This window comes from Aquarana catesbeiana, linkage group LG07, assembly GCF_042186555.1.
Source record: "Aquarana catesbeiana isolate 2022-GZ linkage group LG07, ASM4218655v1, whole genome shotgun sequence".
In the NCBI taxonomy this organism is placed as follows: Eukaryota; Metazoa; Chordata; class Amphibia; order Anura; family Ranidae; genus Aquarana; species Aquarana catesbeiana.
This window is the reverse complement of record NC_133330.1, coordinates 200,455,683-200,470,743: the sequence shown is the minus strand read 5'-3', so window position 1 is coordinate 200,470,743 and position 15,061 is coordinate 200,455,683. Positions and strand designations below refer to the sequence as shown.

Sequence of the window (15,061 nt, the reverse complement as noted above, 5' to 3'; positions counted from 1 at the left end):
GTCGCCCTGTAGGTGATCTTTCTTCATTACTGACTTACCATGCCTGTTTAGCACTATATCTTTGTGTGGAGGCTGGGCTTAATTTCCTCATCTTAGAGCCTCCAGCTAGAAGAACAGCGAGAAGAACAGTAATTATATCACCAAATCTCACTCTAAATCTTCTGAGACTAGCTATCAAAAGGCAGCCGTGTCTTAGATCTCACACTGTAGGTATATAGCTATGTGGCTGATGCTCATTTACATATATCACTGTCCTGGCTGCGCTTGCACATCACAGTCCTATAGACCCCAATAAGGCCATGTCCTAAAGCTGGAGATGGCACGGGACAGTCCTATAAAAAAAGTCTATGGTGCTGTAGCGTGCAGACAGGATGTAAATAAATGCTGGAGACTGTGGCCATCAGATTAAAGTATGCATCTGTGGAGGGGGAGGGTGGGTACTTTAGATCAGTGCAAAGGTGCAAACAGGATAGGTCCACTTTAGGGCTGCAACTAATGATTATTTTCATAATCAACTAGTTGCCCGATTAATCGGTTAATAACCTTAAAAAAAAAAGTGCGGTGTATAATTTAGTTAATATGTAAAGTTTTAAAAAAAAAGTCAATTTATTCTTAAATATCTCTATGCAGTGGTAAATATAAATAACCAACTATATGGTTAGGAGGCAAAAAATCTAATCCACTCTGAGAATAACAGACAGAAGAGATATACTGTATATACTATTAGCCCCGGTTCACACAGGGGCGGCACGACTTGCAGGTCGCCTCAGCGACCTGCAAACGACTTCCGCGGCGACTTGCAAAACGACTTCTGTATAGAAGTCTATGCAAGTCGCCCCCGAAGTAGTACAGGAACCTTTTTCTAAGTTGGAGTGACTTGCGTCGCTCCTATTAGAATGGTTTCATTGTACAGAACGGGAGGCGACTTGTCAGGCGGCTAGGTCGCCTGACAAGTTGCCCCTGTGTGAACCGGCTCTTAGAGGAGATATATACTACATACTATCAAAGGGTGAATCTGGTAAATATCATCAGACTCAGATCAAATTTTTATATTAAAAAAAAAAAAAATTTAATTTTAAGAACGTTCGTTCGATTTTCTAATCGTTAGTGGGGTCAAATCAACGTTCATTTTCAACCACAGTGACGGAAAAAATTTGGAAATTGAAAATTCCTTTCACCAAGATGTTTTCAGACAGTGTATGTGGTTTTCGTTCAGAAATTACATTCATTTTAAAAACCAGACTGTTAAAAACAAGTGAAAATTTCAAACATTCTTTAATTCAACGAATGTACAAAGATTTTTCATCTGAATATTCTCGTCTGAAAATTAATCCGTGTGGCCAGCATAAGGCTCGGTACACACCTATGTAGTCTACTTTTGATCTGTTTCTGCACTGCTTTTTGCTGCGTTTTGATTTTTGCGCACATGATTTTGCTACGATTTGTGTTTTTGCATTTTTTTTGGCCAATTTGTTGTTGGGCAGATTAAAAAAAAACACAAATTGCTGCAAAAACACATTACATGCGTTTCTGCAGCTTCTCCATTGAAGTATAATGAACCAAAAAAAGCACCCTTTTGCGTTAAAAAAGCATATATCTGACCCTTTCCAAATATGCAGCGGCTGAAAAAAGCATATATGTGAACGTGTCCCATAGGAAACCATGTAAATGAACTGTAGCGTGTTTCTTCAAAAAGCACCAAAAAACACATTGATGTGAACCAAGTCTAAGACATTTAGTAACATAATGGGGTTAAAACTAAAATGATCCCTTTATAGTACACACACACAAAAAAAAAGTAGATAATCACTACTGTAAGGGGTTCATTTTTTACTGTAGAAGTAATCTTTACAGTTGCAATTTGCTCTTTTTGTACTATAAAGGGCTCATTTTAGTTTTTTTTAACCCCATTATGTTACTGGCCGATTAATCGATTATGAAAATAGTAAATCGATTTATTTCGTAATCAATTGTTTCAGCCCTAGTCCACTTATATTTTGGAAAGCAGTTTTACTTATCTTATTCCCCCCCACCACCACAGCTAGCACTGCCATCTTCCTTCTGATGCCCCAGGTTGTGGGTGGACCCTTGACATCCTCACATACAATGTAGGAAAGCTGGCTCTGCATTATACGGGATGACATCACTGTGCCAGTGATCAATGGAGTGTGTCAGAGGAGGAAGCCTGCTTGAGTGAGGGATCAAGTAAAATAAAACTACTTTTTAACTGTACTCTATAGAAAAAAGGGCTTTTAACCCTTGTAGTACAGGGAGAATGCTACAGCAAGGCAAATTTTGAGTTTTTCCCGGAGTTCAGCTTTAAGAAAAGTCCGAGCAGAGTGTTCACCTCAGCTCTTATAACAAGTCTGTTTATCAGTACCAATAGGCACCCGGCATGTCTGTGCTGATACGGCACCCAATGCCACTGTGCTCATAGCCTGACCCTTTAGGGCCCCATGCACACACCGGTATACAGAATTTACATAGTTAAAATTGAACCTGCATTTCAACTCATATGGGCAACTATGTCCATACGAGTTGAGAGGTGTACTACATTCTGCACATGCACCACATTTATGTCTCACTCTGAATGGCTTATTCAGGGAGCAGTGACACAGGAGGCCCTTGGTCTTCAGTCATGACCGAAGATTGAGGTCCTTCTGTGCCACCGCCAGTGATTACACGTTTATGGTTTACATCTTGGCCCTGGCAGTGGTGCATGTGATCCAGTTATGCTGCATGCATGTAAACATTAACATGTGTATAGTGTAAAATCAGGCCACGGCTGCAGAATTTTCTTTTCACTTTATGCAGCTAAACACTACAAACCAAAAAACAGCTGTGTGAAGGAGCCAATTGCAGATAATGCTGTTGTGTTTAGATCTGTATGCATTAAGGATTCAATTGCAGCAGGTTGTGCATGAGCCCATAGAATGCGCCTGACATCTACATTATTTAGGCACCAGGATCACTGTGGTCTCCACCCACACTAGGTGACTGGTAGCTCATACTGGTGGCACTACTAGGTGCCCAAGTAATAAGAGAATTTTTTACATATATTTTTACACACACAAGTTTTTAAATAATACATACACTGATCATCCATAACATTATGATCATAACCTGTCAAGGCATTGACACCACTAGACCTCTGAAAGTATGCTGTGGTATCTGGCACCAAGCCATCAGTAAGAATTCCTTTAAAGTATACCCAAGGGTAACTGACAGGGATTCTAATACCTCTACACAAAAAAAGGTTTTGCCTTCAGTTATACTTTAAAGTGGTTGTAAACCCTTACATATACCCAGTGAAGTGACTGGCCTCAGGTGATACACAGAGGTGAAACTAATCCTCCTACATAAGTTATACCTGTCTATCTGCAGTCTTCTCTTCAGCCACTCAAATTGCTAAATTTTAAACGAGAAGTTCTGGATTTTTTTTTTTTTTTTAACCACTTGACATCTGCGCTATAGCCGAATGATGGCTACAACGCGGACCTGAATTTCCCGGGAGGCCATCATATGACGTCCTCCCCTGTGCGCGCAGAGCGCGCCTTGATCACTGAGTCACTGAGGCTTGGGTGATTACCGAGCCGAGTAAAGGGCCGGTCCCTTACCATGTGATCAGCTGTCAGCCAATGACAGCTGATCACATGATCAAAACAAAAGCTCTGTGATCTTTTTTTTCTCCTCACACTGAAAGCGCGAGGAGAAAAAAAAGCCGATCACCAGCTTATCAGCAAGGGATGTCGGTCCCGAAGAGGAAGAGGCAATTCTGCCTCATATGTGCCACCAGTACCCCCTGCCAGTGCCACCTATCAATGCCCATGAGTGCCACCTATCAATGCCTACAAATGCCACCTATCAATGCCCACAAGTGGTGCCAATCAGTGCCACCTAGCAGTGCTGCCCATCAGTGTAACCGATCAGTGCCCATTATTGCCACATCAGCGTACATCAATGAAGGAGAAAATTTTTTAAAATTTTATAACAAAAATATAAAAAACACATTTTTTTTTTTTTTGTTTTTTAATTCGGTTTTTTACATTTTTTTAACAAAAAATAAAAACCGCAAAAGGTGATCAAATACCACCAAAAGAAAGCTCTATTTGTGGGAAAAAAATGATAAAAAATTCATTTGGGTACAGTGTTGTATGACCGCGCAATAGTCATTCAAATTGCGTCAGCATTGAAAGCTGAAAATTGGTCTGGATAGGAGGGGGGTTTAAGTGCCCAGTAAGCAAGTGGTTAAAGAATCATACTTACCTAGGTGGATGCAGCATGTGTCCCCAGCCAGCTCCAAGGCTGAGAACCAAGCGATTAAACACTGCTGATTGCTCGGTTCTCAGAGCTTTGTGAGCAGAAAGCTGGTGACGGACAGTCACAGCTGTCTGCTCTGCCCCCCGCACTCACTGGATCGCTGGGCTGTGAAGGGGTGGGAGAGGCTCACTGAGAAGCTGATCCAGGCATTGGTCCAGGGTTCTGGGCGGATCCCGACCATATGGTTGCGATCTTTCCCCAGCCTAGACTGGCTCTGGGCTTCACAGGGTCACAGGAGTGCAGAACGAACTGCACTTCTGTGGTCCACAGGAGAAGTACAACCAAATGAACTTTGACTGTACTTCTCCTATAAAGCTTGTCTCAGAGTAAAGAAAAAGGGAGTGGAGAGCTGAAGTTACACTCTACAGAGCTCAGTGAAGAGAGCTCTGAGAGCTGAAGGGAAGAGACACACCTCTCCACACACGAACAGAGCTGAGGTTCTCAATCTGCAAGAGGTCCCTCCCCTGTCACCATTTTTCTCTTGGTGTCAGGAAACCTGTCAGAAGTGACTCATGCTGATAGGAAAGAACCAAAGCAAGCATATGAGACTTAGTGCCCTGGATAGAGAAAAGTACACACTATAAAGGGATATACTTTGTTCATATGTCATGTCTGAGGTTTGTAACCACTTTAAAGTGGTAGTTTTTCATCTTAATGCAATAAGGTGAAAAACCTTCTGTGCTGCAGCTCCTGCCCGCCGACAGACTCCCCCTTTTTCTTACTGGGGCCTGATCCAATCCAGCGAAGTGCAGGAGAGCAATAGCTCCAGCCGCTGTCTCACTCCTCATTGGGCACATTGATAGCTGTCAATCAAATGCTGTGAAACAGGAGTGGGGCCAAATCCCGCTGTCTGTGTCAATGGATGGCTTTCCGTGGGGGTACCTGCTGAAGAGGGGGGTCCTAGAGCACTGGTGGGGGACCCCAGTAGCAAAGGGATCAGACCTGCTCTGTGCAAAACCATTGCACAGAAATCAAAAATATAACATGTTTGTTTTTTTAATAAATTAAAAAAAAAAAAAAAAAAAAAAAACCCATGAGGCTTTAATGTCACTTTAACTATTTCAGCAATCTGAGCTACAGTAGCTCTTGTATTAGATCAGACTACATAGGCCAGTCTTCAAGAGGAAGTAAACCGTGATGGGTTTTACTTCACCTTTTGCTCCCTGCAAAGCCTGCAAATTAAAAGCATAATGGGCTAGTATGCATCGCATACTAGCCCATTATGTAACACTTACCTGCAAACAAATCCATCGCTGTCCCCTGTGCAGGCTGCGTCCATCTTCGCCCCTCTTCCTTCCGAGGGCCGCGGACTCCAGCTCTGTGACTGGCCGGAGCCGTGTGACATCACTCCCGAGCATGCACGCGGGAGCCATCTGTAACGGCACACACTGGGGGAAAAAATGGCATGGAGGTCCATTTCTTAACAGCACATGTGCTGATTACATCATTGGCGCACTACAAGTGAAATATCTCCTAAACGTTTAAGATATATTTCCACTACCTATAGGTAGGCCTTATTCTAGGCTTACCTATAGTTAATAGTTACTAGGGAAGGTTTACAACCACTTTCACTCTCCAATTGCATCAATGAGCCTTGGTCGCCCATGACTCTGTTGCCAGTTATCCTTCCTTGGACCACATTTGGTCAGTCCTGACCGGGAACTTCCCACAAGATCTGCAGTTTTGGAGTTGTTCTGATTCAAGCCCCTTACACAGGGACCAAATATTGGCTGAAATCAGCCGGCACGGTAGAAAGCACTCAACATTTGGCCCACGTGTACAGCTTCATGACTGACACCTGTCAACCGAGCATGCGGGAAAACCAACCAATGGCTGCGACTGCTGACCGGTGTGTTCTGGTGGATGAGGAGTCCCCTTGTCAGGACACAATAGCTCAGCGGAGAGATCGCTGTACTAACATCACATTGATAGTACAGAGACCTCCTCACTCTTTTTTCAATCAGCCTGTCGGGCTAAATGAAAACAAATAAAACGTGCGGTGTGTCCCATACATCAGCTGTCTAGTCATTACAAGTCACTCAAATCATTACACCTGTTTTTTATGCTAAAATAAAAAATGTAATTCTACTTCAGGGACAACCTGTTCACTTGCTGCCCACTATATGTCACAAGACAATCAATGTTATGCATGTTCCCCGTGAGGTGACAATGTTCTGATGATCATTATAGGTCTATCCCCCCCACAGACACATCCCGTACTCACCGGTATGAGGATGTCGGTGTCCTGCACGGTGAAGCCCCGGTGTGTGGGCAGCTTGTATACAGTGAGGTGGGCCGGGTCTGGTGAAGGGTTCTGTACAATTAAAACGGCACTGCGGGCCACACCGGGCTCAACACATCCGAAGGTAACAAAGGGCGGCCGGGAGAAATGTGTGAGAGACAGGAGAGGAGTGTCATCCGATCCGGAGATGTCCGCTTCCCTCCCGGGAGGAGATATACTGATCATCGTATACCGAGCACCGTACACCGTCTACGCTCTACACGCTGCGACCATCGTACCACTACCAAACCATCACCTCTTCTACAATTCAAACTCACAGCGCAACCTGACAGGTCCAACTTCGGACAACTTCCACGCCCTGTATTCAATCCCAGCCAATAGCAACCGGAGGAAACAAAGCGGTTCAGTCAATCAGATTACAGAGAGTCACAGAGTAAGCTATGCTGCAGAACAACCAATAAAGATCCGGAGATTTATTTAAAACGCTGTGTATGGGCGGATCATTGTTATACTAGAAACCGAGAGTGTGGCAACGGTGTTTGGATGAGAAACTGTCTTCCTAAGTTACACGGAGCTCCTACTTTATATATCACATGGGTGGCCCTGAGCCCGCTCTCACTGACCTTTCACCATCGGAATGTGTGCGATACTGTGTATGGAGACAAGCAAAATACGGGTTACAGCAGAACGTGTCTTGTGTGTAACTCTAATCTAGGACACCAAATCCTCTTTCAGTAGCAAAAGAAACAATAAAACCTGGTACTCACGGGCCGAATGTCAGGAGACAACGACTGGTTCAAGAAAAACTGCCTGACATTGCACTTTGTGGGGATCATTAGGCAACTCAGCATGCGCTACATCGCAACTAGACTCGGTTTTAAGATAAAGATTGGAGATGCCGGGGGTTGAACCCGGGACCTCACACATGCGAAGCGTGCGCTCTACCACTGAGCTACATCCCCCATACTTCACATAAGCAGACCTGTGCTTCTTGTGAGGCGAAAATTCAGGTAGAGGCAAAGTTAGTGCAGCGATCGACCTAGCTGCATTGTTGTATCCTGAAAGGGAGATGGCCCCTCCGCTATAAAACTCTGATCTGACCTCTCTGCCTTTGGCCGAGAACACTAATTGGGAGTCGGTCAGCTGCTGGTTTTCCAGCATACTCGTCCCACAGAAGCCAGCCATACGGCCGCTTTCTTTCGGACAGACCGACATACACACAACCCGAATGTCAGGCAGTTTTTCTTGAACCAGCCGTTGTCTCCTGACATTCGGCCCGTGAGTACCAGGTTAGAGTGTTACCCCCAAGTTTGACTTTAGAGAGAGGAACAAAGGAAAGAATTCCAGGCTGTCTGCTCCACCCTTATATATGCTAATGGCTTTGGAGGGTGAGGACATGGACGTTTATTGTAAGGGTTGTTTTGGCCAAATGTTTCTCAGGTGTGTGTGCACATGCCGAGGTAGCAGCTGCTTCCCTTGGAGTAGGATAAGTAAGGCTTACTTGGAGATGCCGGGGATTGAACCCGGGGCCTCACACATGCAAAGCGTGCGCTCTACCACTGAGCTACATCCCCTTATCTCGTGGAGGTCTTTGTGCCTTTTTCTCCACAAAGCTTTAAACGATGTTGCAGCCTTTAACCCGGCACCAGGCCTTCACATCTGTGTTCCACTACAAGTACTCAGGGCCTCCTTCACTTCCCAAAAACAACTACGCTTTCATTTTTTTTCTTCCAGGAAGGACTTTTAGCCTTCAGGAGCCAAAAGAAACCCATTTATGTCCGAATTGTGTTTGTCAGTTAGCTGACAACACATCATCTCCCAGCTGCATAAGTGAGCTCTCTTTGTGTCTGTGTCACATCTAATTACTGTGTGGTTCTCACCTGCACGAGCACTAGTCTGAGAGAGGCAGGGATTATGCGAAGTGAAGTTTCTTCTCAGGAGGTGTCAGGTCTCACACTGCAGATAGAGGTCATGCATTAACCCGTGCAAAGCCATGGCGAAAAGCCTCACGTTTCAACACAATAAGATACCGCTGACACAGGAATGTGAAGATTTCCTCTACTATAGGCTATGCGTACAGTTCAACAAATGACACCATTAAACTACATCTTCAGTGCACATCTTATGCAGGAAGGAAGAATTACTATGCCTTTAAAGAGTAACTCCTCTTTTGTTGAGAAAAAAAATAATCCCCTCTGGGTGATCAATGGACATTGCAAGGATTTTAACAAGCTTTGTTGCAGAGTCTTACCTGTTTCTTCTTCTCTGAAGGAATAGCTTTTTGTTGGATCATGTCTTGTGCAGGACCTATTTTAAATGGGAGTGTTTTTTTTTTCTTCACTTTTGACCAGCTGATGCACTTGCAGGGCTCTAGTGAGAAGAATGACAGGACCTGCAGTCCTTTAGAAGCAATTAACCATTTAGGATCAGCTCACCAAATCTGACATTTTTCTTGCAGAGGATGCCTAAAATCTGACTTGTATCTAAGTGCAGACTTCTGGGAAAATCAATGAGCCAATCACACAAACAGGAAGTGAAATCTCTGGGGGGCTGTTCCGTACACCAGTTGTGTACGGAACGCCTCCAAGTTGCCATATTGCATTGAATTTTATAGAAAATGACAGCGCTGCCGATTGAAAAGGAAAGATCATTTTTTCAATAAATGACTAGTGGTGCAATTGCATATACTATATTATTTTTTCTTATTTGCGATCTTTTTTTCTGAGGAAAGTGGAGATACCCTTAAAGCTTCACGTGAACAACAGACAGCCAATGATGTCAACTAGAGGTTCATATATGTGATTAGCATGCTTCCAAGAAAAGCCTGCCTTGCTGATTGTTCCTTACTACTGCCACTCATTTTGACAGCAGCCAGCACCCAAGTTTTGAACCCAATTGCAACCACCCCAAAGCAAAGGCTGGAGATGCCAGGGATTGAACCCGGGGCCTCACACATGCAAAGCGTGCGCTCTACCACTGAGCTACATCCCCTGCTTCTTCCTGCTTTTCTGTGCCTTTTTTTTTTTTTTTTCTTTTGGGGAGGAAGTTTGACTTTAGAGAGAAGTTCTCAACAGGATTTTGCACTTTGTGGGCATAATAAGGCAACTCAGCATGCGCTACATAGTAACTAATCTAGGTTTTAAGATAAAGAATGGAGATGCCGGGGATTGAACCCGGGGCCTCACACATGCAAAGCGCGCGCTCTACCACTGAGCTACATCCCCTTCTTGCTCTTGGATTTCTCTGCCTTTTTTTTTTTTTTCTTTTGGGGAGGAAGTTTGACTTTTGAGAGAAGTTCTCAGCAGGATTTTGCACTTTGTGGGGATCATTAGGCAACTCAGCATGCGCTACATCGCAACTAGACTCGGTTTTAAGATAAAGATTGGAGATGCCGGGGGTTGAACCCGGGACCTCACACATGCGAAGCGTGCGCTCTACCACTGAGCTACATCCCCCATACTTCACATAAGCAGACCTGTGCTTCTTGTGAGGCGAAAATTCAGGTAGAGGCAAAGTTAGTGCAGCGATCGACCTAGCTGCATTGTTGTATCCTGAAAGGGAGATGGCCCCTCCGCTATAAAACTCTGATCTGACCTCTCTGCCTTTGGCCGAGAACACTAATTGGGAGTCGGTCAGCTGCTGGTTTTCCAGCATACTCGTCCCACAGAAGCCAGCCATACGGCCGCTTTCTTTCGGACAGACCGACATACACACAACCCGAATGTCAGGCAGTTTTTCTTGAACCAGCCGTTGTCTCCTGACATTCGGCCCGTGAGTACCAGGTTAGAGTGTTACCCCCAAGTTTGACTTTAGAGAGAGGAACAAAGGAAAGAATTCCAGGCTGTCTGCTCCACCCTTATATATGCTAATGGCTTTGGAGGGTGAGGACATGGACGTTTATTGTAAGGGTTGTTTTGGCCAAATGTTTCTCAGGTGTGTGTGCACATGCCGAGGTAGCAGCTGCTTCCCTTGGAGTAGGATAAGTAAGGCTTACTTGGAGATGCCGGGGATTGAACCCGGGGCCTCACACATGCAAAGCGTGCGCTCTACCACTGAGCTACATCCCCTTATCTCGTGGAGGTCTTTGTGCCTTTTTCTCCACAAAGCTTTAAACGATGTTGCAGCCTTTAACCCGGCACCAGGCCTTCACATCTGTGTTCCACTACAAGTACTCAGGGCCTCCTTCACTTCCCAAAAACAACTACGCTTTCATTTTTTTTCTTCCAGGAAGGACTTTTAGCCTTCAGGAGCCAAAAGAAACCCATTTATGTCCGAATTGTGTTTGTCAGTTAGCTGACAACACATCATCTCCCAGCTGCATAAGTGAGCTCTCTTTGTGTCTGTGTCACATCTAATTACTGTGTGGTTCTCACCTGCACGAGCACTAGTCTGAGAGAGGCAGGGATTATGCGAAGTGAAGTTTCTTCTCAGGAGGTGTCAGGTCTCACACTGCAGATAGAGGTCATGCATTAACCCGTGCAAAGCCATGGCGAAAAGCCTCACGTTTCAACACAATAAGATACCGCTGACACAGGAATGTGAAGATTTCCTCTACTATAGGCTATGCGTACAGTTCAACAAATGACACCATTAAACTACATCTTCAGTGCACATCTTATGCAGGAAGGAAGAATTACTATGCCTTTAAAGAGTAACTCCTCTTTTGTTGAGAAAAAAAATAATCCCCTCTGGGTGATCAATGGACATTGCAAGGATTTTAACAAGCTTTGTTGCAGAGTCTTACCTGTTTCTTCTTCTCTGAAGGAATAGCTTTTTGTTGGATCATGTCTTGTGCAGGACCTATTTTAAATGGGAGTGTTTTTTTTTTCTTCACTTTTGACCAGCTGATGCACTTGCAGGGCTCTAGTGAGAAGAATGACAGGACCTGCAGTCCTTTAGAAGCAATTAACCATTTAGGATCAGCTCACCAAATCTGACATTTTTCTTGCAGAGGATGCCTAAAATCTGACTTGTATCTAAGTGCAGACTTCTGGGAAAATCAATGAGCCAATCACACAAACAGGAAGTGAAATCTCTGGGGGGCTGTTCCGTACACCAGTTGTGTACGGAACGCCTCCAAGTTGCCATATTGCATTGAATTTTATAGAAAATGACAGCGCTGCCGATTGAAAAGGAAAGATCATTTTTTCAATAAATGACTAGTGGTGCAATTGCATATACTATATTATTTTTTCTTATTTGCGATCTTTTTTTCTGAGGAAAGTGGAGATACCCTTAAAGCTTCACGTGAACAACAGACAGCCAATGATGTCAACTAGAGGTTCATATATGTGATTAGCATGCTTCCAAGAAAAGCCTGCCTTGCTGATTGTTCCTTACTACTGCCACTCATTTTGACAGCAGCCAGCACCCAAGTTTTGAACCCAATTGCAACCACCCCAAAGCAAAGGCTGGAGATGCCAGGGATTGAACCCGGGGCCTCACACATGCAAAGCGTGCGCTCTACCACTGAGCTACATCCCCTGCTTCTTCCTGCTTTTCTGTGCCTTTTTTTTTTTTTTTTCTTTTGGGGAGGAAGTTTGACTTTAGAGAGAAGTTCTCAACAGGATTTTGCACTTTGTGGGCATAATAAGGCAACTCAGCATGCGCTACATAGTAACTAATCTAGGTTTTAAGATAAAGAATGGAGATGCCGGGGATTGAACCCGGGGCCTCACACATGCAAAGCGCGCGCTCTACCACTGAGCTACATCCCCTTCTTGCTCTTGGATTTCTCTGCCTTTTTTTTTTTTTTCTTTTGGGGAGGAAGTTTGACTTTTGAGAGAAGTTCTCAGCAGGATTTTGCACTTTGTGGGGATCATTAGGCAACTCAGCATGCGCTACATCGCAACTAGACTCGGTTTTAAGATAAAGATTGGAGATGCCGGGGGTTGAACCCGGGACCTCACACATGCGAAGCGTGCGCTCTACCACTGAGCTACATCCCCCATACTTCACATAAGCAGACCTGTGCTTCTTGTGAGGCGAAAATTCAGGTAGAGGCAAAGTTAGTGCAGCGATCGACCTAGCTGCATTGTTGTATCCTGAAAGGGAGATGGCCCCTCCGCTATAAAACTCTGATCTGACCTCTCTGCCTTTGGCCGAGAACACTAATTGGGAGTCGGTCAGCTGCTGGTTTTCCAGCATACTCGTCCCACAGAAGCCAGCCATACGGCCGCTTTCTTTCGGACAGACCGACATACACACAACCCGAATGTCAGGCAGTTTTTCTTGAACCAGCCGTTGTCTCCTGACATTCGGCCCGTGAGTACCAGGTTAGAGTGTTACCCCCAAGTTTGACTTTAGAGAGAGGAACAAAGGAAAGAATTCCAGGCTGTCTGCTCCACCCTTATATATGCTAATGGCTTTGGAGGGTGAGGACATGGACGTTTATTGTAAGGGTTGTTTTGGCCAAATGTTTCTCAGGTGTGTGTGCACATGCCGAGGTAGCAGCTGCTTCCCTTGGAGTAGGATAAGTAAGGCTTACTTGGAGATGCCGGGGATTGAACCCGGGGCCTCACACATGCAAAGCGTGCGCTCTACCACTGAGCTACATCCCCTTATCTCGTGGAGGTCTTTGTGCCTTTTTCTCCACAAAGCTTTAAACGATGTTGCAGCCTTTAACCCGGCACCAGGCCTTCACATCTGTGTTCCACTACAAGTACTCAGGGCCTCCTTCACTTCCCAAAAACAACTACGCTTTCATTTTTTTTCTTCCAGGAAGGACTTTTAGCCTTCAGGAGCCAAAAGAAACCCATTTATGTCCGAATTGTGTTTGTCAGTTAGCTGACAACACATCATCTCCCAGCTGCATAAGTGAGCTCTCTTTGTGTCTGTGTCACATCTAATTACTGTGTGGTTCTCACCTGCACGAGCACTAGTCTGAGAGAGGCAGGGATTATGCGAAGTGAAGTTTCTTCTCAGGAGGTGTCAGGTCTCACACTGCAGATAGAGGTCATGCATTAACCCGTGCAAAGCCATGGCGAAAAGCCTCACGTTTCAACACAATAAGATACCGCTGACACAGGAATGTGAAGATTTCCTCTACTATAGGCTATGCGTACAGTTCAACAAATGACACCATTAAACTACATCTTCAGTGCACATCTTATGCAGGAAGGAAGAATTACTATGCCTTTAAAGAGTAACTCCTCTTTTGTTGAGAAAAAAAATAATCCCCTCTGGGTGATCAATGGACATTGCAAGGATTTTAACAAGCTTTGTTGCAGAGTCTTACCTGTTTCTTCTTCTCTGAAGGAATAGCTTTTTGTTGGATCATGTCTTGTGCAGGACCTATTTTAAATGGGAGTGTTTTTTTTTTCTTCACTTTTGACCAGCTGATGCACTTGCAGGGCTCTAGTGAGAAGAATGACAGGACCTGCAGTCCTTTAGAAGCAATTAACCATTTAGGATCAGCTCACCAAATCTGACATTTTTCTTGCAGAGGATGCCTAAAATCTGACTTGTATCTAAGTGCAGACTTCTGGGAAAATCAATGAGCCAATCACACAAACAGGAAGTGAAATCTCTGGGGGGCTGTTCCGTACACCAGTTGTGTACGGAACGCCTCCAAGTTGCCATATTGCATTGAATTTTATAGAAAATGACAGCGCTGCCGATTGAAAAGGAAAGATCATTTTTTCAATAAATGACTAGTGGTGCAATTGCATATACTATATTATTTTTTCTTATTTGCGATCTTTTTTTCTGAGGAAAGTGGAGATACCCTTAAAGCTTCACGTGAACAACAGACAGCCAATGATGTCAACTAGAGGTTCATATATGTGATTAGCATGCTTCCAAGAAAAGCCTGCCTTGCTGATTGTTCCTTACTACTGCCACTCATTTTGACAGCAGCCAGCACCCAAGTTTTGAACCCAATTGCAACCACCCCAAAGCAAAGGCTGGAGATGCCAGGGATTGAACCCGGGGCCTCACACATGCAAAGCGTGCGCTCTACCACTGAGCTACATCCCCTGCTTCTTCCTGCTTTTCTGTGCCTTTTTTTTTTTTTTTTCTTTTGGGGAGGAAGTTTGACTTTAGAGAGAAGTTCTCAACAGGATTTTGCACTTTGTGGGCATAATAAGGCAACTCAGCATGCGCTACATAGTAACTAATCTAGGTTTTAAGATAAAGAATGGAGATGCCGGGGATTGAACCCGGGGCCTCACACATGCAAAGCGCGCGCTCTACCACTGAGCTACATCCCCTTCTTGCTCTTGGATTTCTCTGCCTTTTTTTTTTTTTTCTTTTGGGGAGGAAGTTTGACTTTTGAGAGAAGTTCTCAGCAGGATTTTGCACTTTGTGGGGATCATTAGGCAACTCAGCATGCGCTACATCGCAACTAGACTCGGTTTTAAGATAAAGATTGGAGATGCCGGGGGTTGAACCCGAGACCTCACACATGCGAAGCGTGCGCTCTACCACTGAGCTACATCCCCCATACTTCACATAAGCAGACCTGTGCTTCTTGTGAGGCGAAAATTCAGGTAGAGGCAA

The 15,061-nt window shown here is 44.6% G+C and overlaps 1 protein-coding gene and 13 non-coding genes across 14 annotated transcripts in view; all 14 read right to left on the bottom strand.

Annotated features, from left to right (window-relative positions):
* The window catches only part of ASPM (assembly factor for spindle microtubules), a 116,134-nt gene extending 109,265 nt beyond the window's left edge, over positions 1-6,869 (bottom strand). Inside the window, exon 1 of the mRNA XM_073592981.1 lies at positions 6,545-6,869. Within this exon, the coding sequence (XP_073449082.1) occupies positions 6,545-6,787 (243 nt within the window). The 5' untranslated portion in view covers positions 6,788-6,869. The remainder of the gene's footprint in view (positions 1-6,544) is intronic.
* Positions 6,870-7,452: 583 nt separating this feature from the next.
* TRNAA-CGC (transfer RNA alanine (anticodon CGC)) lies at positions 7,453-7,524 on the bottom strand. The gene has a single exon. It is a non-coding gene; the product is annotated as a tRNA-Ala (tRNA).
* A 540-nt stretch (positions 7,525-8,064) lies between these two features.
* TRNAA-UGC (transfer RNA alanine (anticodon UGC)) lies at positions 8,065-8,136 on the bottom strand. Its single transcript has one exon. It is a non-coding gene; the product is annotated as a tRNA-Ala (tRNA).
* Positions 8,137-9,481: 1,345 nt separating this feature from the next.
* On the bottom strand, positions 9,482-9,553 carry TRNAA-UGC (transfer RNA alanine (anticodon UGC)). The gene has a single exon. It is a non-coding gene; the product is annotated as a tRNA-Ala (tRNA).
* Positions 9,554-9,714: 161 nt separating this feature from the next.
* On the bottom strand, positions 9,715-9,786 carry TRNAA-UGC (transfer RNA alanine (anticodon UGC)). Its single transcript has one exon. It is a non-coding gene; the product is annotated as a tRNA-Ala (tRNA).
* Positions 9,787-9,945: 159 nt separating this feature from the next.
* TRNAA-CGC (transfer RNA alanine (anticodon CGC)) lies at positions 9,946-10,017 on the bottom strand. The gene has a single exon. It is a non-coding gene; the product is annotated as a tRNA-Ala (tRNA).
* A 540-nt stretch (positions 10,018-10,557) lies between these two features.
* On the bottom strand, positions 10,558-10,629 carry TRNAA-UGC (transfer RNA alanine (anticodon UGC)). Its single transcript has one exon. It is a non-coding gene; the product is annotated as a tRNA-Ala (tRNA).
* Positions 10,630-11,974: 1,345 nt separating this feature from the next.
* Positions 11,975-12,046, bottom strand: TRNAA-UGC (transfer RNA alanine (anticodon UGC)). Its single transcript has one exon. It is a non-coding gene; the product is annotated as a tRNA-Ala (tRNA).
* A 161-nt stretch (positions 12,047-12,207) lies between these two features.
* On the bottom strand, positions 12,208-12,279 carry TRNAA-UGC (transfer RNA alanine (anticodon UGC)). Its single transcript has one exon. It is a non-coding gene; the product is annotated as a tRNA-Ala (tRNA).
* Positions 12,280-12,438: 159 nt separating this feature from the next.
* On the bottom strand, positions 12,439-12,510 carry TRNAA-CGC (transfer RNA alanine (anticodon CGC)). Its single transcript has one exon. It is a non-coding gene; the product is annotated as a tRNA-Ala (tRNA).
* Positions 12,511-13,050: 540 nt separating this feature from the next.
* TRNAA-UGC (transfer RNA alanine (anticodon UGC)) lies at positions 13,051-13,122 on the bottom strand. Its single transcript has one exon. It is a non-coding gene; the product is annotated as a tRNA-Ala (tRNA).
* Positions 13,123-14,467: 1,345 nt separating this feature from the next.
* On the bottom strand, positions 14,468-14,539 carry TRNAA-UGC (transfer RNA alanine (anticodon UGC)). The gene has a single exon. It is a non-coding gene; the product is annotated as a tRNA-Ala (tRNA).
* Positions 14,540-14,700: 161 nt separating this feature from the next.
* Positions 14,701-14,772, bottom strand: TRNAA-UGC (transfer RNA alanine (anticodon UGC)). The gene has a single exon. It is a non-coding gene; the product is annotated as a tRNA-Ala (tRNA).
* Positions 14,773-14,931: 159 nt separating this feature from the next.
* Positions 14,932-15,003, bottom strand: TRNAA-CGC (transfer RNA alanine (anticodon CGC)). The gene has a single exon. It is a non-coding gene; the product is annotated as a tRNA-Ala (tRNA).
* Between the last annotated feature and the right edge of the window lie 58 nt (positions 15,004-15,061).